At 31.4% G+C, this 26,109-nt stretch overlaps 3 protein-coding genes and 1 long non-coding RNA gene across 4 annotated transcripts; 2 read left to right on the top strand and 2 right to left on the bottom strand.

The window, feature by feature from the left end:
• Positions 1-1,327: 1,327 nt before the first annotated feature.
• LOC104116197 (probable pectinesterase 29) lies at positions 1,328-5,470 on the bottom strand. Its single transcript, XM_009627009.4, has 5 exons — positions 4,713-5,470; positions 4,029-4,188; positions 3,339-3,551; positions 2,303-2,547; positions 1,328-1,586 (listed from the first exon to the last, which is right to left on the bottom strand). Exons 1-5 carry the CDS (start codon positions 4,943-4,945, stop codon positions 1,415-1,417), a joined length of 1,023 nt encoding a protein of 340 aa, XP_009625304.2. The 5' UTR covers positions 4,946-5,470; the 3' UTR covers positions 1,328-1,414.
• A 724-nt stretch (positions 5,471-6,194) lies between these two features.
• Positions 6,195-10,552, bottom strand: LOC104116196 (large ribosomal subunit protein uL13w-like). Its single transcript, XM_009627008.4, has 4 exons — positions 10,193-10,552; positions 7,121-7,237; positions 6,948-7,035; positions 6,195-6,534 (listed from the first exon to the last, which is right to left on the bottom strand). The coding sequence occupies exons 1-4, from the start codon at positions 10,462-10,464 to the stop codon at positions 6,391-6,393; spliced, it is 621 nt and encodes a 206-aa protein (XP_009625303.1). The 5' UTR covers positions 10,465-10,552; the 3' UTR covers positions 6,195-6,390.
• A 1,377-nt stretch (positions 10,553-11,929) lies between these two features.
• On the top strand, positions 11,930-17,955 carry LOC104116195 (cytochrome b5, seed isoform-like). The gene is made up of 3 exons (XM_070192123.1): positions 11,930-12,087; positions 16,528-16,594; positions 17,645-17,955. Exons 1-3 carry the CDS (start codon positions 11,998-12,000, stop codon positions 17,809-17,811), a joined length of 324 nt encoding a protein of 107 aa, XP_070048224.1. The 5' UTR covers positions 11,930-11,997; the 3' UTR covers positions 17,812-17,955.
• Positions 17,956-19,350: 1,395 nt separating this feature from the next.
• On the top strand, positions 19,351-22,027 carry LOC104116194 (uncharacterized). Its single transcript, XR_690804.4, has 2 exons — positions 19,351-20,180; positions 21,506-22,027. It is a non-coding gene; the product is annotated as an uncharacterized lncRNA (long non-coding RNA).
• Positions 22,028-26,109: the final 4,082 nt, after the last annotated feature.

Genomic DNA, 26,109 nt, shown 5'->3' with positions numbered 1-26,109 from the left:
AATCGAACGAGAGGATGTGGACAATTGAGGGCAAATCGCTGACTTGTGAGATATTTATTCGAAATTAGGGCAAATCGAAATTATCGAATGAAATTAGGGCAAAGACGAAAAAGTAAATATGAAAATCGGGAATGTCGGGGATTTCAAGCTCCCGGGCTCTGATACCATGTCAAGATGATGAAAGCTCAAGGTGAGCAATAATAGAGATCTGTGATGAGCTCCATGAGCACAGATGAGAGAGAGAGAGAGCTACAAATATTTGAGAGATGGAAAATGTACTATATATTCTCATTATTGGAAGAAGGTTCCAGATATGTACATGTATATATAGACACGCGTGTGTCTCACCTCATGCCACACTATTAGTTACAACTAATTACTAAAAAGGTTCCAGATATGTACATGTATATATAGACACGCGTGTGTCTCACCTCATGCCACACTATTAGTTACAACTAATTACTACTAATACATAAATACATATAGTTCAATAGTAAGTATGTATTATCCCAATTATTAACTTATGAAATTACCCAAAATGTGTTGGAAACTTCACATGCACATAAGATGAAATCCTTTTCTACGAGTTTTCTAATGAGTTACGACATTCACATCATGCATTTCCACCATTTTCTCCTTTGAAATATTTTCTCTCAGTTGTTTGTGTTTCTTACGAAAAATTTCTTCTCCAATTTCATCTTTTCTATATTTAAAAGCCTAACTTTTCTTTATGAGGTTTGCAAGTTAAGTCCATTGATATTAAGGGTACAAATAGTATGAGTTGGCCGGTTTTTATATTGGAAATTGAAAAATAACCAGCATTTGTAAAGTTATTTTAAAATAGTCACTATTTTATGCAGAGATAAAATCTAGACAAAAATACTCTAGCTGAAACACGAAAAGTTTCAGTATAATATGTTAGATTATGAAGCTCATGCATTTAAACTTGAAACATATTATGTTGGAACTCCGGTACATAATGAAATTCCAGCATATTATGCTGGAATCGCATAAGTAACAAAGTTCGAACTCCAGCATATTATGCTGGAATTTTTTCGAATTTTTAAGGGTGTTGTTCAAATTTTATTTTTTACATGAAAAAGTGACTAAATTTCGATTGCTTTAGAAAATATGACTAATTTTAAATTAACATTTGTAAATCAGGCTATTTCTTCTGCTCTTTTTTTCCAGATTAAGGCCATCAACATTTCTCATATGGTAAACAATTATGTGCTTATCTTTAATGATAAATGAAATCTTTTCAATATTTTTTGTCAGATTGACGTAATTACAGTTAAAAATTATAGACAATTGAAATTGTAGTTGATTTCTGCTCCTATGTCTTAATAAACTCCAAATACTGTTATATGCCTAAGTAATACTTATATATTTAAGCTAAGCTAATTAATATTTACTATAGAAGTACTTTTAGGGGTTGTTTCGTAATCCAGCCCTCGTTATCAATGAAGGAAAGACTTGTTAACTGTTGTAACTCTTGTTGGCTCAACTTGGCTTCCCATTGCACTCTTTTTGAAGTGCTTGATCCCATTCCTTTGCAACTTTCCTCAGCAAATGTTAATTGTTTCCTATATCATAAACAATAAAAAGAGCATTTTAATATCAATCACGAAAGAACTTGATGAATAAGAAAATAAGAAAATTGTTGGCCACATAGTATTCTAGCCATAGTTTTTTTCCTAAAATTTATGTCTCTGATGAGTTTTATTGGAATAGTAGTTAGTGTTATATTTGGTTGAAAGGTGAAGGTTCTATAGTTGTATGTAAATCATATGATTACATTTTAAATTCAAATAAAGGGGTAGGTGCACAAACAGTCATTCTTAGAGATGCTATTTAGAAATTAGCCAATACTTATTTTGTCCCGAAATTTTGATCTAAAAATCATAACTTCAAGACAATTCAGGATATGTTTGTCCAAAAACATTGAAGTGGAAAACTGAAATTCAGGGCGAAGTGGTTAATTCCTAAATAGCAACCCTTTAGTGTGGCTACGTGGTGTCATTTCTACTTAAATAAATGAGTATATGCTTTCCAAATAACCAAGTCTTTAGTACTAAAAGGTGTGGTGAGATGATTGAGATCTCTATATCCTTAATACCAGAAGCCTTGAATCCGTCGTATTCTTGGGAATGAAGAATCTTCCGATAAGGAGCGTGTTAGCGAATCTAGATTAGTCTTATCAGTGAGTTCAGATAACCGGAGGGTTAAGAGTAAAATAAAAATTATATAACCTAAGTTGTGATAAATAGAACCATTTTACTATAAAGAAAGAAGAACTTACTCTTTGCCAACATAAACTCCAGCAGTCCAACCTTCAGGAGTGATGACATTTGACATATTGCAACCATAGAATATAACTCTTGCATAGTCTCTCCATGGCCTGCCCAAGAATGTTTGTCCACTTCCTATAACATTACAGTTTTTGAAAACAAAACCACTTTCATCTTTAGGGTTTGATCTTCCTTGTGCTGTTATGAACCCTGTCAATCCTTCTAAAGCTCTTGCATTTACTGATATAGTACAACTCTGCACATCAAAATAGAAAAGAATTAAAGATATATGCCTTCATAAGAAGAAATATGGATAAAAAGTGGAGTAGAAAACAATCCATACAACTTTTAAAACTGATATATTAGATTTTATTTTCTAATTATATATCTAAAAGATTGAAGAGATGGTATGGGCTTGGGTTTGAAAGTCAATGTAAGACGGTCTTTAGTGTTTATAACAACAACAACAATAGGGTTTGAGGAAGATAGTCATGTGTACGCAGACGTTACTCCTACTTTGTGATGATAAAGAGTCAGTTTCTGTTTCCGATAAACTTTCGACTATCTTTAGGATTTACAAGAAAGTAGCTTTTAGAAGTCATTTCTCTATCTGAAGTCTATGATTTCAAATCCAATGGTTAATACAAGTCAACAGTGGACTAATTAATTATTATTTTTCTGACGGTAATGTTTTTTAAATAGTTTATGTTCATCTCAATTATATTATTTGATATTATTAATTACCTTCCACCATCACATATACCTAGTACTTCCGCAAAAGTGGATTAATTATTATCATGTGTTGAATAATTCATTCCATTTATATAATTAAAAAAATGTTTAGGGCTCGAGACAGCCATGCTTCTAGGCCACTGCATATGCACCTTTCTTAATATTCTTTTTATTTTATTAAAATGCACCCTTTTTTAGGTAGCTTTTTTCTAATTCCATGAAATAATTGCAATTAATAACATGAAATCAAATCTATTGATTAACAAGTCAAAATCCGAAAAAAAATATTTAAGAAAATGGTAAGTAATTTTTCACCTCATAAAGAGATTGACCATTACCAAAGATGAAATCAACAGCTCCTTCAATGGTGCAAAGCTTGAAATAATGCCTTCCTCGAACATCCCATAATGTGTCTTGTAATCCAAGAAATTCACACCTATAAAACACCGACTTGTCGCCGGAAATCATCGCCGCCACCGCCACCACCCTCGGATTATTGTTGCTTTTCGGAGGATAATTGTAAGAATTCTGATAAGTCAAACATACTTTTGTTAAAAAAATGTAAGAACTTGTGTTAAAGTCAATCATAAATTTGTTTAGAAGTATTAAGAAATTCCAGAGTGTTTGTTATGATGTGGGAAGTCATTTTCCGGGAACTATTTTTTTTTCTAAAAATGACTTAATGTTTAGAAAGCATTTTTCAGAAAAATGTTTTTCGGAAAAAATATCTAGGTTGATTGTAATATTAGCGAACCGAACAGTATTTTATAAATTATTTAAGTATTAAAGAATATTGATAATAACTTTTGAGTATTGGTTAAAGCATATGTATGAAATTAAGTGTTGGAGATAATTATGACTTCCACAAATCCATTGAGCAACCAAAGACCAGAAAATGAGTCATTGTTTGGAAAATATTTTCCAAAAACTGTTTTTCTGTAATACCAAACACTCCCTAAATTTACTCTTGTGAAAATTCTTTCTGTCTTTTTTTTTTTCACTTACTATAAAGGTTATGCTTTCCACAATTGTATTATCAGCTTCTGAAGTGAAAGTAGCATCTGTAGCAATTGAGTCATGAGCATCCCAAGTCACACTTGTTTTTCCTTGATCCCCTCCTTTAAGATAAATATATGGCTTTTCTCTAGGGATTTTCACTTGTTCCCTGCATGCAATATCACAATATCATACTAAAATAGTACATCAAATTTCATTAAAAATTTTGAGTTTAACTTCTATGAACTGATAATATACAATTTTTTTACGCTACCGTTTAGAATTTATCTACAATAACAAGCAATTATACATAACAAGCTTTATGTGGGGTTATAGACTAATAGTGTAAAGATTTTATATATACGCTTTGGAGCAACAGTAAAGTTGTATCTATGTGACGTTCAAGCTTGGGGAGAAGCTATGTATGACTAAAGATGGTCAATTGAACGTCCTTCGCCGAAAAATTTAAACATCCTTATTGAATTTTCTGGCTTCGCCACTGGTTCAAGCTAGTCGTAGAACCAACCACTAATACTAGCACTAAGGTAGGCTGTCTACGTCACACCCCTTTGGGGTGCGGCCCTTCCCCTGTCCCTGCGTGAATGCGGGATGTTTTATGCACCCGCTATATTGTCGGTGCATGTAACTTAAATCTAAAAAGAGTGTATATAAATCAAGATAGTAAAGAGATACCTATATTGTCCAGCTTTGATGTTAATACAGATCCAATTTTGGTTATTTTGAGGGACAGAATCAATGGCTGATTGGATAGTTTTGAACTGGCCATGTCCAGATGGATCCACATACACTGTTGTGTACTTCATCTTTTGCTGTTTCCACTGAAAATCACTAATATATCTTGCATTTCCTAGTTCAACAAACCCCATGAAGAAAAAAACAAGAGTTTTACAGAAAAAAGAAGCCATATTTTCAAGAAAATATCAGTGAAACGGAAAGGAATTAGATACTACTCAAAGCTGAATAACAAGTTAAAATCACCACTTAAATACAACTCTCTATACTAGGGAGTTATATTCCTTTTCTTGGAGAGACTTAGAAGGTAAAAAAATAAAAAGCGACCAAGTAAAGAATTTTTCTCACAGAAAATAATTGAAATGATTTGCAGAATCTGTTACCTTCCATTTTTATTTCATTTTCTTATTTTTTAAAGAATCCATGTTTTATTTCTCAAGTACTTTAATTACTAGAACATTTTTATTGACAATTTAGATTTGACTTTAGAGTCTAACAATGGAAACTTATAAGGAAAAAGTGAAACGTGGAGAAACAATAATGTTAGAAACTAAAAATGAATTTCCTTAAAAATGTATAAAAGTAAAGTATGGGCGTTATAAATGGGTTGTTTGGTCTGGCTATTAACGTGAAAAAAGGTTCTCATGCACTGTAAGTGGCTTTGATCTGAGCTTGCGCACAAGATTAGCCTTTTATCAACTTTTGTTCTCTAATTCTTTTCAGTTTAAATTACATTCAACAATTTAAAAAGATAATCTCCTTCTGTCCCATATATTTTACATTATTATTTGAGAAGTCAGCAATTATTTCACTGACTATGATTATTCAAATAATTCTTAAACATCAACGTTTTGACTCTTAGTAAAGCAGTTTTTAACTATATCAATTTTGTTTTAGAATGAGTAAAGAATAATGGTCAGAAAATTTGATCCTCATATTTCGAGTTCCATCACGTGCAACACTTTATATGCTATTTAGTGTGACAGTATGGTCAGTGTAAATAAACAGAGTATGCCAATATACTTATTACTCCGGATAAAAAAAAATTATTCATCCATATTATCCACTAAAAAATGGATTATATAATGACCCATAAAATGGATAACTAACTAATGGATTTTAACGTTTATATTTGCAAAGACTCAAATTGGGGATTACTTAAGTTTGGAAGACTAAAAACTCCCCCAAAAGTGCTCATATTCAAAAAGCCATGGCTAATATAAATATCCATATTATCCGCTGGTTAACCCATTTTCTATCCGTATTAAATATAGGTTGGGTCGGGTAATTTATCCATTTATGAATTACCCGTTTTCAACCAACCCGTATCCGACCTGACCCGACCCGCATGTTTGCACCCCTATGCACAGCCATTCCAATCAAAGCATAAAAAATCAGAACTTAAATCAAGAGGTACAAACAGAAGAGGAACTAGAGGAGATCTGCATCATTAAAAGCATGAAATTTGATTTCATCACCAAATACAATGAAAGACAGTATACTGCTAAACCGAAAATAAATAAACCACTCAGGAGCAAAATGTAACTAAAAAGAAGGTAAGATTTAAGTAAATTATCAATCTTCAACAAAATTATACTTTAAATGGCTATGTCCCACTTCAATACTTGATAGGAGCAATAACAGCAAGTTGAGGTCCAAGCTTCTCCTCAGCAGCTTTCTCAGCCCTAACTCTAAGTTTTGCCAACTGCTTTCTCCTCTCATATGTTACCTGAGCTCTCTCCTTTCTCTTGTTCTCAAGATCCTGTTGTAATCATATAATTTCAAGGGAGAAGAAATAAGCAACTGTGCGAAGATCATGGAAATGGCCACTGAAGAAAAATTTGATGATGAAACAGAAAACTAAGACTCTTATTCATAAACGGCATACTTCAAGCATGTAAGCTTGACATAAACGAATTGCAGAAACAGTAAACCGACTTTTGAAGCTAGTGCGCTCATAATTATAAGAATAAGGGCTACGCAGAAAAGCCGGAATCATGGAAAAGTTTCTTACTGACTGAAAACGTTAACCTGATGTTGCTACAAGATTCTTAAACGAAATAGTCAACTATTACCACATCTTGCTCCTTTATATGCAAGTAAAATATCTCCAAACTAGCAAGAGAAGACAGGAGGAGGAGGGGGTATGAAAAGGGCTAAGAATAAGAAACTTACCCTGATAGTATCATAATGGTTCCATCCAACCTCTGATGAAAGCTTGCCCAAAAGACAGTACTTATGTCCAGCTTGGAGCCTCAATACCCTAGTAACAAAGAGCGCAAAATTTTCAGTGTCACAAGAATGAAGATACAAGAATATATAAATTATATCTGCAGCTAACAACTCACTTGAGAGCATCAGGAATGACCATCCTCTTAATCTTGTCATATGGGGGTGGGACACCCTCATAAACCTTCAAACGGGCAAGTGCAGCTGCCCCACGCTTGGTCTTGTGAGGAATCATCCTAACGTAAAATAAACAGACATAATCAGGCAAAACGAGATACACGACAAGGGCTTGAAATATGTACCACAACCATTGAATATATATGAATGCAGAAACAATTCATAGTAGTTCTAAAGGGACTACTAAACTATAATACCCATCAATCAAACAGGAAAACAGAAAATAGCATATCAGAGCAAGCGACTCATGTCAATTAAAAATGATATGAAATACATATTGCACCACTTAGACAGACATGCAGATTTAATGCTCAACACACATTCAGTAAATGCTCCTCCAAGTTAATACTACTATATTGTTTCTTTGGGGCTTCGAAACTCAGAGATAATAGGCTCATCCCTCTACCCTTCTCAACATTAATACTCGGATGGCGCAGGGCTTAAGCTATATCACAAGTCTCTCAACCTTTGACACTTGAACTAATAGGCAGATATTCAGTAAATACAGTTGTGATGAAGTCCTTGGGTAAATAACAACAGGAACATTGACTTCATTGTTATACATACACCAGCTAAGATGTTACTACCATGAAATTGATAGGGCCTAGCTCTGTCATGGCAGAAGCGCTTTAGATTATTCAAATATTATGCCCTCCTTTCCACAATAAGTGATATTCTAGCCTTTCAAATTTGATCCAAAATAAGTGATTTTTTTAAAAAACAAAGAAGGCATAACCTTTTCTTAAAATTAATATAGCCTTATCTAGTAAATGATTTGAACAAATTTCTAAAAATTCTTTCAATACTTCTTTACCTTTCCTAGATTGGGGTAATTTGATCAAATAACCCTCATAATTAGTGTTTTTCATTAGTCTTCCGGTCTTATATAAGTGATTATTAAGGGTTTGACACACCCATTAAGAAATCACTTATATTAATGTTATTAAATGATTTCTTAATGAGTATTTCAAACCCATAAAAATCACTTATACAGAAGCGGAGATAGTAATTAATAACATTAATTTTGGTAAAGAGAGTATTGGAAGACTTCTTAGATATTTGTTCAATCATTAAGTTATTTTGGAAAATATTAATACCTTCTTGAATTTTAAAAAAAAATCACATATTCTAGAAAAAATTAAAAAGGCTAAAAATCATTTATGCAGGACCGGAGGGAGTAGTTTCCTAATTCCTTAATGGGTTATGGATGTGCCAAAACCTTAAAAATCACTTATTTGTGGAGTGAAGGGAGGGCTACATTGATAATATAAAAAAGTATATCTACAACTGCAACAAGTATGCCTTAACCCCAAACGAATTGAGGTTAGCTTCTTTTGGCACCTATATTCCAACACTGAATATTCAGCCTTTTAGTATAAACTCAAGGTTCTCTAACACAACACTATACTTCAATATTCCCTGAAATGAACCTCGTACTACAACTAGTAGCTACGACATCACAAAAAGAAGGAATAACATGTACTTCATCTAAAATAAGAATTTAAGTTATATATACTGTGATTGTAAAGATTTTTTTACAATGTTAGTGAAATTTAATCTATGATAGCAAATTTAGTTACCATTTTTACAAAATTACGAATTAATGTTTATCAAGAGATTTACTTTTAATTACCTAATAATTGACCTAATTGCTTAAGTATTATTTAAAATATCATTACATAGAGCTTAAATTCCTAAAATAAAACCATGAAAAACACTATCAGCAAAGGATTTAAGTTATATACACTAATGGTGCAATGATTGACTTTTAATCTTTGATACACGTTTACCGGATTATCACTTAATGTTTATCAAGAGATTTACTGTAATTACCTATGTGTAAATATTTCTAAAACCGTCAATGCATAGAATTTAAAATGGGTACTTTCTAAACAATTTAGCAACATAATAGGCTCTTTTAAAGAAAGGTACAACAAGAACGAAAGAAAGCATACCCAGGATGGTATGCCAAAGGATTTTAGAAGGAGCACAAAAATGATGGGACCATGAGAGGGTTTAGTTTTCATTCTTTTAATATAAGTCCACCAGAGAGGCATATCAACCACAACTCCCTGTCCATTCAACAATTCCTAGCCAATATTGAGGCTAGCCTACTCAGCATGTGGTGCCGCGCATCAACCATTAAGAGGGTTATTTGATTACATTAAATTAATATACTCATAAGAAAATGTAAAGAAGTATCGAAAGACTTCTTAGAAATTTGTTCAAAATATTTACTAGATAAGAGTAAATTTGGAGAATTAACGTTTTCTCCTAAATTTACCCTGGTCTCTAACAATGAACTGAACAAATTTCTAAAAAGTTTTTCAATATTTCTTTACAATTTCCTATGAGTAGATTAGGATAATTTAGTTAAATAGATTTCTTAACTAATACTATTACAACAACTACTACTACTAACTTCTTTCATTAATTAATATATTAATTGATTTTATTAATGGGTGCACCAAAACCTTAAAAATCACTTATTACGGACCAGATGGAGTACTATATTGTTCATATAAAAAAGTATATCTACAACTGTAACATATATGGCTTAAATCCAAGCTAATTGGATCAACTGCAACAGCTATGCCTTAAATCCAAGCTAGCTGGATTCAGTGACATTATGTCAATTAAGCTTCTTTTGTCACCTGCTTCATTCCAATACTCAATATTTGGCCTTTTTAGTATAAATTCAAGGTTCTCTAACACGAGAAATACTACATTATTCCCCTTCAAAAAATCTCTTCTTACAACCAGTAGCATACACATACTTCATCTAAAACAAGGATTTAAGTTATAAATACTAACAATGTAAAGATACTATCTGTTATAATTTTTATCAACTTTATATGACATTAGCTACCATTTTCACCAAATTACGAATCAACACTTATCAAGAGATTGATCATGTAAAAAACTTTTACACTATCAACACATGGAACTTAAAATGGGTACAATCTAAACAATGTATCAACATAATAGCTATTAAAAAAAGGTACAAAGATTACCCACGAATGGTACGCCAAAGGATTTTAGAAGGAGCACGAAAATGGATGGGACCATGAGAGGGTTTAGTGTTCATTCTTTTACGAAGGAACCTAAGGTACTTCATTTTCTGCCTCACAAGTCCACCGGAGAGGCATATCTCTTCGCACCTAACAACCACAACTCTCTGTCCATTGAGTAGCTCTTTGGCTAAGATTGAGGCTAACCTTCCTAGCATATGGTGGCGTGCATCCACCACCGTCCTCTTTGCGCAGATTCCTGAACCTGATACCATCTTCTCTCTCTCTCTCACACACACACACACACAGTCGCCCCCTCTCTCTCTCTGTGTTAAACCTAGGTGCTGCTGTGAAGAAATGGGGGAAAAGCTAGCCTTTTGAGGGGGTGCGGATTGGGTCTAAATGGGCCGTGAGTCAGTTCGTGCTTCGGGTTTTTGTTTCTGGCCCATTAGAATCGGAATTGGATGATCATCAATAGGCTCATAAATTGGGGTAAATTTAACAAATAACCACTTTTCATAGGGGGGAAAAATCAGAAATAGCCATATTTACAACTGGTAATTGAAAAATAGCTATAGTTTCAAAAGTAATCGAAATTTAGCCAATTTTTCATTTACATATATAATCTGAACAAAAACATCCGGAAAAATTCCAGCATAATATACTGGAGTTCGAATTTTTTACATATGAGATTCCAGTATAATATATTAGAATTTTATAATGTGGTGGAGTTCCAACATAATATGCTGGAAGTTTATACGCAGGAGCTCCATAATTCAGCATATTATCTTAGAAGTTTCCGTGTTTCGGCAAAACAGTGACTATTTTTCAATGACTTTACAAATGCTAGCTATTTTTCGATTAGCGATCCGAAAACTGATTAGGCCATGCTATTTTCACCTTTTCAGCTTGTGTAGGTATTGTTGAATTTGGTCTGTCAAATTTAGAACTCTGTGATAGAGACTATATTTTTAAAACAAGACCGAAAAGTGACCAATGGGTGCTATTCCAAACTCCTGTTGAGAATTATATATAGTAAAGATATTTTAGAAGTATTATCTTGTCCCTCATTACTTATAATACCACAATTAAGGACAATATAAATATTTAAAAGTTTTTCTTAATTGTATAAAACATAGTATGAGTTAGTTATAAAATATTTGAAGCGTATATAAATGAAAAGAAGATTGGTGCATTTATACTGATCTTTGGATATGTGCTTCATGTGTGTATCTCGTGTCAATTAAACAAAATTCAAATAAGAACATAATATATCAAAAAAAACTCATATATGCCTAGTATTTATATCAAATTAATAGATACATAATAGTATGTGTTTGTAAATAGACTTCTCTCCCTTAATCATTGTTAATTAATATATATTTTCACCTTATTATTACCATAAACTGATATAGTTTAATATGAATATTTTTATCTACTGCAAGCCACGAAACAGCATCTAAGTTTGCAGATACTCTATTACGAATATAGCCAAACAGTGCAATGCTAATTTTAATACTCAAGACTTAATTATTTCAGCTATTCATTTTGACCCCATTACACATCACCTTTTCTGGTCCATGCATTATGACAAAATAGTAATTATCACTTGAATAGAACATAACATTAAAGTAAATGGACATATCATTTTCACGGTACAAAAAGAAATAATTATTAAATAGTAGTACTAAATAATACTTTTTTATTTGAATAATTATGCCACAGTTTCAGTTTTTCTTTCTATATAGTAATTGAAGAAATAACACTCGAAACAGAAGAGAAAGGAAAGATTGAAGGGAAACGAAGTTATGGGAGCTAATAAGAATGTTTTGAAAACATATCGTGAAGTTTCTTTGCATAATTCTCCAGATGATTGTTGGGTAATTATCAATGCTAAGGTAAGTAGAGAACTTTCACTTTTTTACCCTTTCTAATTCCCCCTTGGGTCTAATAAAAATTTTCCATTTTGTAGCGAAAAAAACTAGGTTAAATTATACTCTCTCTATTTCAAATTATATATCTTATTGGAGCAGCCCGATGTATAAAGTATCACGTATTCACGCAGGATTCGGGGAAGGATCGCACCCCAAGAGGGTGTGATGTAGACAGCCTACCCTAATGCAAATATTAGTGGCTGCTTCTACGGCTCGAACTCGTGACCTATAAGTCACACGGAGACAACTTTGTCGTTGCTCTAAGGCTCCCTTCTATATGGCTTATTATAGCAAAATTCTGATATGATTACATTTTTTATAATAAATTTGTATGTTCGGAAATCACGTAAAAGTGTTATGATATGCAGCTATACATTTTGAAATGTTTTACTATGGATATAACTAAAGTAATTTGATTAGTGGAATAGAAAATTAAATAAGATATCTAGCTTAGAACATAGTGAAATGTATATTTTTATGTATCTTTCTAGGAGAGTTAATTTGTAAGGGGTAGCATGATTTACTTAAAGGAGCCAACCAAAACTAATTGTTGTTTAAAAGGCCAGTTGTGAAACTTGATATGCATAAAAAATTACTCCTAGTACTATTTTACTATACTAGTTTTAGGGTACGCGCATGTACCTTATCTCAATGAGTAACCTCTTTTTTGAATATTAAAGTCTTTCTTTGAGTCATAAAATAAAAGGCATAAATTTTGAGGAGGACGAATATTGATTATATATGAAGAAGATTGATTATATATCACTAACTCAATAAATGAAGAAACTGTATAATAGAACTCCTTAATTATTAGTTATTATCCTACTGTGGTTGTATGATGGTTTTTGTAGGAATATTTTATGAATATTATTGTTATTTATACCTACTGAAAATTAATAACATAAAGATGCTTTTATCATGATTTTTAAAAATTTATGAAGTAATATAAATTGAAAAAATGACTCTATTAGTCTTCTAGAAATTAAAGAATAACGTAGTTAGCCTACGATTCAGGGAAAAAATGGTAAGTGACAACATAAATTCTGAAAAGACTAATATTGAGTTAATATTTTTTAAAAGAAGTAACTTAATTTATATAAAATATAATAAGTTGTCATTAGTTAGAATATATTCTGTCTTCAACTGTTCTATCCTTATTGCTTTAAGTTTTCTCTTGGCCAATTTAAAGTTACTATACTATAAATGATTTTACTTTATTTTTATATCCTAAGAGTTTTGTCTACTTAAAAAAAAATTATTGTGCGATAATTAGTTTAAAAAAGAATTGAATCTTTTGCTATAGTTAATTTTTAGAATGTAATCGTTTTTTCATAATTCTAAAGGAAATAATGTATTTTTCTGCAAATTCTAAGTATTAGTTCATTCCGAGTTTCGATTGTGCAATAAAAATTCTATTCTTAAAGGGTGAAAATTTATCACATTTTACTTTGGATCTTTGTATTTGAAGAATCATTATTATTGACTATTGCTAATCACCTCTATCTCTTATAAGTTTTGCTAGTTTTTTGTTCTAATTCAATATCGTTTTTTAATATTATAAAAATGACAAATAAATAATATTATTTGCGTAGGAAAGTAGTTCAACTATAATAGTATAGAAATTAGAAATTATCATTAAAAATTCATCATTGATTAATACCGCTATGTTTAACTATTTATCTTTAAATTTATCATTAATTAACATTGTGACGTTTAACTATTTATCTTTCTATATTGCACTTATTTAGACTTTAAATAGTAACTGATTTATGATACAAAGAAAATAGCACATTCACAATTCCATCTGCTTTATTTAATTTCAAGAGTATTTTGACAAGTAATACATTGTTTTTTCTAATTTTAAAATACTAAACATTATAAATACTAACATGGAAGGTATTATAGTTATCTAAGGTAAACTCTTAATTATTTAGATTTGTGATAATGAACGAATAATGTTAAAAGGATTCTAAGAGCCCTTAGTATTTAATTTTTACTATTACTCCTAGTTTATAAGGTAAAATCTTAATTGATTTTAAAATTCTTGATGTTAGAACACTATTATTCTAATAAATATAGATTTAGTAAATAAAATTTTATGTGATTAAAAAGTCTTATTTGTTAGGAAAGTAACTGAATAACAATTTTGTTTAGCGTAAAATCCGATTTAATGAATATAAAAGGTGACGATATATTTTAATTGGTAAGAATAATTCTTCAATGCTCAAAAACTTAGTAAAAACAATTCTATGCAGTGTTATTATGATTTATTTGAATAAAATAAAAATTTAAACAAATAGAACACATGAAAAGTTCAAGTTATAATTGATTTTGGCCAAACAAAATCAAATACTCTTGGTAGAAAGGATATTTGAAACGTTAATATATTTTCGACTTCTTTTATTGTTTTTTTTTTGGTATCATAATTACAGTGAATCACTTATATAAGGTAAACTCTCCATTGATTTTTAAATTTCTTTTTTTTTCATAGTTTAAATAAGAAGAGATATAATAAATAGAATTTTAGTTGATGTAAAAGTCCTAAATATTAGGAAGATAAGTAAAATTACAAATTTATTCAATGTAAACTTTATTTTTAAAGGGTAGAAAAGGCAAACGACATTTCGCTAAGCGCCTTCATGATTTTAATATAGTATAGATATATACGCGCTTTGCGCATGTTTTACATGTCAGTGAATAAATAATTTTTAAAAAATAAGATAAATATTAAAAAAAATTAAATTATAAAATAAAATACATATTTAGTGTTTGCAAACTCCGAGGAAATTTTACTAATTTAGAATATATTTTTATTTATATTGTGCATAATTTTTGAAGGTTGAAATAATTATTGACTATAGTCGTCAATATTATACAAACAAATCAATAAATAAAACCTTAATTGGTTTTAAGGCTCTAAATAATAAAGATATTATAATTAAAAAATAGACTACACTTTAATGGCATAAGTATATTTTCAAGAAAATAATTGTATAAGATAATGTATATACAATAGTTTAATTATTTAATTTGAGAAAAAAAATGTATAAGATAATGTATATACAATAGTTTAATTATTTAATTTGAGAAAAAATGTATATTGCATGGAACTTTGAAATGCTTTACAAAAATATGACATGTACATTCCTAATGTGTATGTACTTGCAAAAAATAAAGTATGGAGGAAAAGAGCTGAAAAGAGCAAAACCTCTTTTCCAAAATTATTTGATTTATATAAGATAAATTTTAATTGATTTTTATATCCTCAATATTATGATTTATTTCCTATGTAGTAATTGAAGTAAGAAAAACTTTAATAAGAAATTTTTTATTTAATTTCAAAATGCAAAATATTAGAAAAATAATAAAATGACTATTTTATCCAATATAAACTCTATTTTAAGAGTGTTAAAGAGACGAATAATATTTCTCTAAGGTATTGGATTTTAACTAATTAGTTAATTCACACATTTAATTATTTATTCTCAACATTAAGAAAAATATTTTCTTATTAATTCAAATTTGTAATATTAGTTCATCCCAAATTTTAAATTGTTTAACTACATCTACACTAATGTTTAATTGTAACTATATTTTTATCTAATAAGAATTGTATGTTCAAAAGATAGAAAAATCGGTTTGAGGTTCACTTGAAAATTTTTAGGTTAGTTTAAAGTCCTAATGTTAGAAAGGTAATTATTATATTCTTTTCAATGTAATCTATTTTAAACTACAAAAAATCAACCAACATTTGGTTATATTAAATTCTAAAATTAATTATTTCTTTAACCATTTTATTAGAGTGTAAAAATTCAAAATCTGAATATATTAGAGTAAACACCAAATTGATAAGAATAATACAACGAAAAATAAAAACCTTGAGTCACAATGTCACCATTTATATACGTTTGGGAAACTTTAATTAGGGTGTGATAATAATCCTAAATATTATGATCTCTTACCTAGTTTAATAAGGAAAGATTTAGCAATAAAATATTTAATTTATTTTAAAGTTTTAAATATTAAAAAGATAATATAAATTACAATTATGTCCAATGTGAAATATAGTTTTAAGGGGTAAAAAAGGCGAACGATATTTCGCTAAGGGCCTTCGTGCTTTTAATATAGTATAGATAAGTCAAAGACCGGGCATCAACAGACTATAAAAAGTGGAATATATTTTAGTATCTTGTAAGTTTAAGAAACTAAGAGGCCAAGTTACTACTTAGTGAAAACTATACTTTATAATAATAGTCGCTCCCAAAAATAATAACCGACAAATATATATATATATATATATATATATTGTGTATTATTAATATATAATATATGTATATTAACTAAAAAATATAATTATTTTTTATCGAACGGCCAATTACATAACTTCCCCTATTACCTACGCAGGCATATAATGTGACGAACTTCCTGAATGATCATCCTGGTGGTGATGAAGTCTTGTTGGCAGCAGCAGGTATACACACATTATATATATATATATATATATATATATATATATATATATATATGAGACGGGGCATTTTATTTGATACGGTGTGGGGGGAGGCGTTTTATAAAAACGGTTGTAAAAAGTATTAGGTGGATCAAAACAAGTTACATAAAAATGCATCCGATAAATAACTCGGCTTGTTTAAAGTTTGCTCAAATCATTGAAGTTAAATATATGTTGCATATATAATATCATAACTCAACGTGCACCACTTAATATTCCTTTTTAAACAATTATTGCTACAAATTGGATTACAATTACTCTATGCATTTATTTCAACCTATATTATTGTAAGCTAAAAGAAATGAGTAACTAATTAAGTGCTTTAGTTTAGGATTTCAAATAGTGAGTTGAGATTAATTTGTTTAACTTATTATGGGTAATTATGTATTTATATGTTATATGAGTTGACAATGTGAAATCTTTTACATTATCCAATAACTATAATAATAATATACCCAGTGTGATCTCACAAGTGGGGCATGAGAAGGGTGAAGTGTACACAGATTGTACCCTTGCCTTGTGTAAGATAGAGAGATTATTTTCGCCGGACCTTCGGCATGAAATCTTTTACATTATCCATGTACAAAAATTCAACTATATTCATATATACCCTGACAATCATGTTTCTATATTTTATGCAATTTTCATTTTCTAAGTTATAAATTCATTGTACAATTTTCTCTCTTTTCGCTCCCGTCTGGCCCTAAAATTTGTGAGCTTTTTTTCAAATTTTATATTCAAATATCTGTTGTTTATAAATTTTAACTCCTTTTGGCAGATTTAGAAAACAAAATCTTCAAATCCCAAAAACAGTTCTAGAGTATTTTTTGACATTTTCTACTCACAAAGTTCAAATTCTTTTCAAGTAAAATGTATGTTCAAACACAATTTTAGCGTTCAAAAATTATTTTTAATCCCATCTTTAAAAAAAATATTTTTCAAGTTTCAATGAAATCTATGTCCAAACGCTAGCTTCATGTTTGTTCTTTTCTATAATAAAAATGATTTTAGGCAAGGATGCAAGTGAAGAGTTTGAAGAAGCAGGACATGGCAGTGCAGCCAGATTAATGTTAGATGAGTTCTATGTGGGAGAAATTGATCCTTCTACAAAAACTACTGTTTCTACAACCACCATTTCATCAACATATTTGCTTCCAAAACAACCTAAAATTGATTAGCAAGGCAAGTCATCTAGGCCAAATATTGTAATTCTTCTTCAGTTTTTGGTGCCCATTGTAATTTTGGGGTTGGGCAGTACTCTACTTAGGTTTTGGTATTGAAAATAAGAATGAAATTTAAAGTAAATTTGGCTTTTCACTTCAGAGTTGTATCATTTTATGTGTAATTACCGGGGGCGGATGCACGTTTGATGAAGCGGTGTCACGTGACATCGCTTCGTCGGAAACCCTTACTAAATATATGTATTAATACGGTGATGAAATGGATAAGTAGGAAAAAATAGCCAACTCCGCTAGGTATAGGTAGGGAGTCTTCTACAAGTCGCATTACTGGTCGATGACCTGATTTTGGAAGCAGTCGAGATGCCTTTGCTGGGGAATCCTTCCTGACATCACTTGATGTAAATCATCTCTTAGCATGTTGGTTAAGTGTCTGATTTTGCTCTAGGAGGTCAAAGGTTCGAATCTCAACTAGCACATTTTATTTAGCAAATATTTTAGAGTCTCTCTGTAGTTAAAAAGTGATTAAGTAGAATTGAACTCATGATCTTTTCTAACTTAAGACTCAACAAAATTAATAGACTAAGGCTATTTTTTATCCAAAAATATGATAATTAAAGTTATTATTCATGTTCTTCTATAAATTTCGACAACGCTTACAAAATTTATGTGTACGCCTCACACTCTTGTTCTACGTAATTAGAAAGAGGAATGATAATTTATGAAAACTCTAAGCTATTTAATATGGGAGAGATAACATTTTTCTGATTTCAATTGTTGTTGAGAGATTAACACTATGCTCAAAGATGAAAATATTAAAACAGTATTTCAAATTTAAGTTTGTAGCTCTAGACCAAGAGTTAATTAATCACTATATCTATATGATCGTATGTGTAGGCTATGACCGGTGAAGTACACAAATTGCCCTCAAAGTGGATGTTGTCTTCGTTTGACATGAGCATAACTTCAAGCTTAACAAGTCTTGCTCCTCTTGTCCCATGACCAATATTTTTAACTTTTAATCTTGAAATCATGTCCATAGAATAAGTGGGTAATTCTTTGGGCTATGGCCAGTAACGTCCTATGAAGGGGAGCATTGGGTAAAATAAAGTTATCTCCGTGTGATATGTGAGCACGTAATTTTTGCCCGACTAAAAATACTCTTACAAAATTCTCAAAAATAGATTTGTTTTAATTATTTTAATTTTCATAAAATTTGTTTTTTTAGGAATTTCGTGTTAATTGTTGTTTGCATTTAGTTGCATATTTCACATTTTAAAATTATAAAAAAATATCAAAAAATATCCAAATCTTTATTATATAGCATGTTAGGTCTTAATTATATTTAATATTTAATTACATGAGTTGATTACATTATTAAATAAAATTCACAAAAAATAATGGTCATTTTTACATTTTTAGCTTTTAGTTTTAAATTAGTAATTTTCTTTCATTAGTTTTAAAGTTAATTAATTATTTAAGTGGTAGAAATAGATAATTAGGCTTAATTCTACAAATTAAATTAATTTAAGACTCAATTTAGGTTTTAATTAAATAGGATTTAAAGTCAAAAAAATGAAAAAAAGAAACAAAGAAACAAAGAGAGTAAAAGTTGGGCTGTTATTCGTATTGGGCCAATATTTTTTGCACTTCAGCCGGCCCAATTGCTCTCCACCTGTCCAGCCCAAATCCTTAAAAATCCGGTCCCCCCCACATTAACCCAAACGACTCTGTTTCACCTTGTTTTAATCTCAGCCATTGATCTAATGTGATCCAACGACTCGCAACTGAATCCCCATCCCCTTTATTATTGTCCGAAATAGGACACCCCCCCAAAACCATGGAGACCCCCAAAATTCATCTCCCTCACCCCTCTCTCATCTTCACCGTCTGCCGCCGCCGGAAATCGCCCACGGAGGCGGCCCACCACCAAACCACCCCAAAATTACACCACATAATCCCCATAACTCCCTAATCCCTCATCAATTTCCCCAGAAAACCACCCAAACCTCACCAATTTCAAATCTTAGAACCCCCAGAAACCCTAGTTCGTGCCATATTTGATTTTTTTTAAAAAATTTGGGTCGATCTTGTGCTAGAACTTGCATTAATTGACGGCTTTGGTTGAAAGCTATCAATTGATGTTTGTTTCGTGGCATTTGGGAGTCACCAAGTTGTTGGCAAAATCCTCACTGATGTGCCGAGGTTCCTTCTCCCTCTATCTCTTTATATTCGATTCTCCGGCCGAGCTATGGTCATTATCGTTACGTGCAGCCATTGTTTCTGCCTTTCGAGCTTGAATCAGTGCTAGTGTGACGATATTGACCACTGCCCGGATTGTTTGAAGCCAGCAGTGGTGTCGTTAATAGGTAGTCCTTCCTTCCATTCTTTCATATTCGTTGGCTTAGTTGTACTATTTACTGCTAGATTTTTCTGTTTGTTGTTTTACATATTATAGTTTAGCTTTAGGTTAATTAAGGTATTGTTTTAACTTAGTTTCAATTAGTTGAATTTGCTAAATTATCATTTGAATTGCTTGTTTAATAATGCATCGGCAGTTGACTGATAGTGTGTTCCTTCATATATTTAGCATGTTTAGATTAGTTAGGATTTAAAATTCCGTAATTCTGTGTTAGGATAATAGTCCAGGTGCATAAAATGGGTCAGAGTTCGAATTTTATTTTGCTTTGTTATGATTTTTAGTCCTTTTAAGTTTTTTGTGATAGCTGTTTGTAATTAACAAAAGTTAAAGGGGTCAAAGGAATTTGAAAAATTAAGGAATCTGAGTTGGTTGTTTGGGAAGTCTCTAGAAGGGACTAAAGTGCTTTTAAAAAATCATAAATTAGATCAGGTTTTGGGGTTAAAAGGGTTAATTTCAGAAGATAAAAGGACTGAAAAATATGAGTAAATATCTGAATGGACAGTTGTCCAACAGCTGTCCAATTCAGTTTTAAAAGATGCCTTTCTCCTTATTTTTAGGGACTGCATTCCCCAGAATTATTTCCTCACCTTTGCCTATATAAGAGACTTCACACACGAAATACACTCTGAAAAATTCACACTCCTTTTTCATTTTGGAGACTGTTTTACACAGAAATTGACTACATTTTTTCAGAAATTACATTCCATTCATCTTCATCTCTGAGTAGAAAAACTTTCTGGGGTTCTTGAAGTTAGGTTTTCTTTAGCAGCAGAGCTTCATCTGCTGCTGCTTCTTTATTCTTGTTGGTTTTTCTGCTGCTGCTTTCTTCCCAGTTTTTCAGAGACTTATTTTTTTTTCTTTTCTTTCTTTATTGCTATTAAGGTATGTGCTGACAGCTTCAAATAATGTAGGTGTTATTTGAACATCACATTGCTTTGAGATTTCAGTTGTTTGTTCACTTCATGTATACTGAATGCTCTTTTCTTTCATGTTTGATTGTGAGTTTAAGTTTGGTTTAAAGTATCAGATGTGTTGAATGTCTCAAACCATAATAAAATTTGAGTGACTAAGAAACAAGCATGAAACCAGTTCTGTTTTTCTTAACCTTTGATTGTCAAGGTTTGAACCATTATTGATGGATTTCTTATACATGAAGTTCTGAAATTCCCTGAATGTTTGAGGTTCTAGAAGCTTAGTAGCACATTTTTAGTGTAAAGTTCTGCCCCCCTATGAAATCATTTTGTTTGGTATTGCTGGTATTTGGTAGTGCAGGAGATTATGAGTACTTGGCACAAGGCTCAGATTTACGAATCTAGCCACTAGTTGGTTAGCTTTTGTAAATGATAAGCAGCTTCAAGAATATTGTAAAGTTGTTGATAGTTGATCACGAGCGGATTCAAAAAATCAATTTGATTCTGGCCTATGCAGACTACCTTTCTTAATTTAGTTCAAGGCCTGTAACTATTTGGTAGAGTGTAATTAAGTTACTTATTACTAATGATGTATAAAAAATGTATTCATGCTTAGTTTAAATCCTAGCTGTTTCAGTTTTTCTTTATGATAACGTGTGGAAAGATTGAGCTTCTAACTACTGGGTTCGATGTAGCAGCTCAAATATTTTGTCTAGAGTTTGAAAATTGGACCTATTTCGTTTGAATATATTTGGGCCAGTGCATACTAATTTGAATATGAGAGGCTTTTTGGCAAGCTTAACACCGTTGATGCTCTAGTTTAGTGCATGTTGTTTGTTTATGAGATGTAACTTAAGTAGCTGATATAATGATTTTGAAACTATGATGCATTGATTCAATGTTTGTCTTTTTCTAGAATCTTGACAATCATGCGTTAATCTCCAAATAACTTATAATTACTTTCATTATTCTATGTTGTATCACAACAAGAGACTTAATGTATCATTTCAATTTCCTTAGCAAAATTCATAACAAAAGATAGATTTCATACGTTTTGGACATTTCGTGCTGATCAAAATTTTAGGAAAATAATCATGAACATCATAGTTTGCTTTAGGCACGTTCAATATTAAATCATCGTGACTATGGGTACGGTTCCCGTGACATAGTCATGATACATAATCCCCAATTCAGGTGTGCATTTTATGTGACCCGACCATAACTTCGAATAATAATAAAATTAAACACATTGTAGATTGTGGGTACATTTTACGTGGTATGATTTGCTATGTGTATAAACAACGAGTGTACGACAACGTAACTCGTCTCAGACTAATTCCATAAATAATTAAAAGTGGCTAGAAAGTTAAAAATGCACAATAGTTCTAAACATGTAATTAATCAGATAACTAGGCCAATTATTAATAGTTGAGCGACTGTGCTAAAACCACAGAACTCGGGAATGCCTCACACCTTCTTCCGAGTTAACAGAATTCCTTACCTGATCTTCTGGTTTCGCGAACTTTAAAACAGAGTCAAATTTTTTCGATTTGGGATTCAAAATAAACCGGTGACTTGGGACACCATAAATTATTCCAAGTGGCAACTCTGAAATAATTAAATAATCTCATTTCGAATTATGTCACTTTAATTGGAAAAACTCCCATATCCTCTCGGAAAAAAGGAGGTGTGACAGCTCTGGCGACTCTGTTGGGGATTACGAACCCAGAATCTCTAGTTCAAGGTTCAGAATTCGAGCTTAGAATAACGGTTATAGTTGACTTTTGTTTATTATCTGATTTTTATGTGTCCGAGCCTAATGTGCTAAATACCACTTTTTACCGCTTTGATATTGCTTGAACATTATATAAACTGTTAGGAAACCCTTTTTCTCTCTGTGTCTTCTAAATCTTTTGGGAAGTGCACGCTGACGTGACTTCTTTTCAAGGCCGGATGATCTTTTGGTTACCGGTACGTTGCTCCCCCTCCCTCCCCGGCTCGAGTTGTCCGCTCGGGTAAGCCTATGGGTGTTTAACGGGAGGGCTGGGACGGGCTGGATACAAAAAAAATCAGCCCGTCCGTTTAACATTGCGGGCTGTTAGTGGGCTGTACTTTTTTGGTTTTTTTTTATCCGTACGGGTTCGGGCTTAGCGTGTTGTTAGCGGGCCGTGGATTTTTTTTTCTTTTTAAAGTAAATTTTGTTTTTCTTATTCAATGTTATTGATACTTAAGTGTTTGCAAACTTTTAAGGCTTAGAATTAAACTTTGAAGTTTAAAATTTTAAATTTGAAATTTGAATTTTATAATGTTAAAATTAAAATTTGAAAGTAAGTGGCTACAAAAAATTATTTAATAAGACCTATATGTAAGGATCAAGCTCCGAAGATTTTCATTTGATATTTTTATTGAATAATATATAATACTTCAAATTAAGTTGCAAGTTCTTTTTTGATTTTGTTATTTTTGAACTTGCAAATTAAAAGTTTACAATAATTATAAAAAACAAATGGTACATCACATGCTTTGCATCATTTTTGTAAGTTCATCCATATCAACATGAGGTTTTTGATTTCCGGCATTGGTTGAATCAGAACCATAAACTATTATATCTCCAATTTCTTGGTCCTCCGCTTCATCTACCTCGTCACGCCCTTGATTTCGTCGTTCTGATCTTATCCAGTCTCTGAAGCACACTAGAATTTTCAAAGCGTTGCTACCCAATGAATGACGGGTATCTCCTAGTTGCTGCCTTGCTTGGCTAAATGCGCTCTCTGATGCGACTGTTGAAATCAGCACATTTAGCACGTCTCGAGCCATGGCCGAAAAAACAGGAAATTGATTTGAGTTGCTCCTCCACCAACCCAGTGGTAGAAATTTCTTTGTGCGGGGCTCTGCTGACTTTTGCAAGTAGAATTGAAGTTCATCAATATTCCCGCTACTGGTTTGTTGATGCTCCCTTATTGTAGACCAAATCAAATAATCTTCAACACCATCATTATCATCCAAAGTACTGGTCCCAGATGTTGAAACTGAACTTGAAGGAATATTTGCATCTACAGTAGAAGAAGCATCAACAATGTTAGGATAATAATTATATAACATTTCTAAATATTTGTGTAAATCAGAAATACAAGTGTCAATATCAGGAGTTTCAGTTGGTCCAATATCCATATAAGAATATAAAGCAGTGATTAATTGGCGACAAGTGGCCATTTTGATAGAAGGGTTTAAAATAACACCAATTAGGTAAATAGGGGGAATTGGGTAAAAATATTTTTTAAACTTATCTAGCATAGATTCAACAACAGAAGTATATCCTTCTTTCTTCTTCAAATTATGTAGTAAAAGAGAAATTTCAGCAATATGAACTAAACCATTTGCAATAGTAGGATAATAAGCTCCAGAAAACTCAAGTGTAGCCACATAAAATTTTTGTAAAAACTTTACAACATCTTCAATGACATCCCAAGTTTTAGATGTTAACAAACGGCTAGGATCGGTACAATGAGAATTAGCAACTTCAGTTATAGGCATTCTATATTTATAACAATATTTTAAGAATAAATAAGTATAATTCCACCTAGTAACTATTTCTTCAGGCATGAGTCTTGGTTTTAGTCCATAGTGTAGATATTTTTCTTTAAATGCATTTAATCTAGCACTTCTATTATTTCCTTGAATTACACCAACAGCTCTTCTAACTAAAGTGATATCATCTCTAAATAGTTCAAGGCCACTCTTCACAATCAAATTATAAATATGACATGCACATCTAACATGAAATATTTCAGGAAGTGGTGGGTGTAGATGCAATTTTAATATTGTAATAGCAGCATTGTTGTTAGAAGCATTATCAAATGACACACACAAAACTTTTTCTGCAAGATTATAAAATATAGCAACTTCATGTATAGTATTACTTATAAATGCACCAGTATGACTTTGATCTTCATCATATTTAAAAGCAATAATACGTTTTTGCATACAAAAATTACCATCTATCCAATGGCATATAACAGTCAAATAATCATTACCATTTGCAGCACGACCAATATCAGAAATAAGAGAAATTCTACAAGAAAGACTGGCGAACAAATAACGTATATATGTCTGATATTGTCCAAAAAGCCTAAAGATATCAGCTCTACAAGTGCTTTTAGGAATACCTTTAAACAAAGGGTTATAAATTCTTTGAATATAAGTAACAAGATATGGTGAAGCAGCAAAACTAAAAGGTAAACAAACTAAAATAATTATTTTAGCTAATTCTTCCCGATCTTTCTTAATATCGTATTTACCCATTAACCTTCCAGTACCCGGGTTAAGTTTGTGTTGCCCATCTTCCTTATCTACTCCCCAATCAAGAGGGTGGTTGTCTATCATGTGCCTACAAAGTTGACCCGTTCCCCCCCTTTACCGGTCTCATGTTTATAAATATCCTTACAAATTCTACATCTTATATAATTTTTATCTTCTTCTAGCCTGTCAAAAATATTCCAACACTTACTTCTTAATCTTCGATTCTTCTTAATAGGGAGGGGAGGCCTACTTGTATTACCACGACTTCCACCCCTAATATTTTGAGTTTGACTAGCATTACCAGGTGTAGCTGGTGGTATTTCAAGATTATCAGGTAATGGAAATGGAATATCATCTAAATTATCATCTAAATCATCACCAATACCATAATTTTCTTGAAATCCCTCATAATCTACATTTAAATTTTCACGTGAACTTTCAGAAATATGTGTAAAGCTACTAGAAGAACAAGCACAACCTCTTGATCTTTTGGAAGTTTTCTTACTACCATCTCTACTAGTGCACGCTTTTTTGGCTGCTCTAAATATATCCATTATGTAAATTAAATTAATAATTATAAATAATAAAATAAATGTACACCAAAGAAGAGAAAGATATAGAACGAGTGTACCGGAATTCCGGATGCCGCACTAAATTTGATATCAA

The sequence above is a fragment of the Nicotiana tomentosiformis genome, chromosome 12 (assembly GCF_000390325.3).
Source record: "Nicotiana tomentosiformis chromosome 12, ASM39032v3, whole genome shotgun sequence".
Classification (NCBI taxonomy): Eukaryota; Viridiplantae; Streptophyta; class Magnoliopsida; order Solanales; family Solanaceae; genus Nicotiana; species Nicotiana tomentosiformis.
Note: the sequence above shows the minus strand (reverse complement) of the source record. Positions and strands in the feature narration are given on the sequence as shown.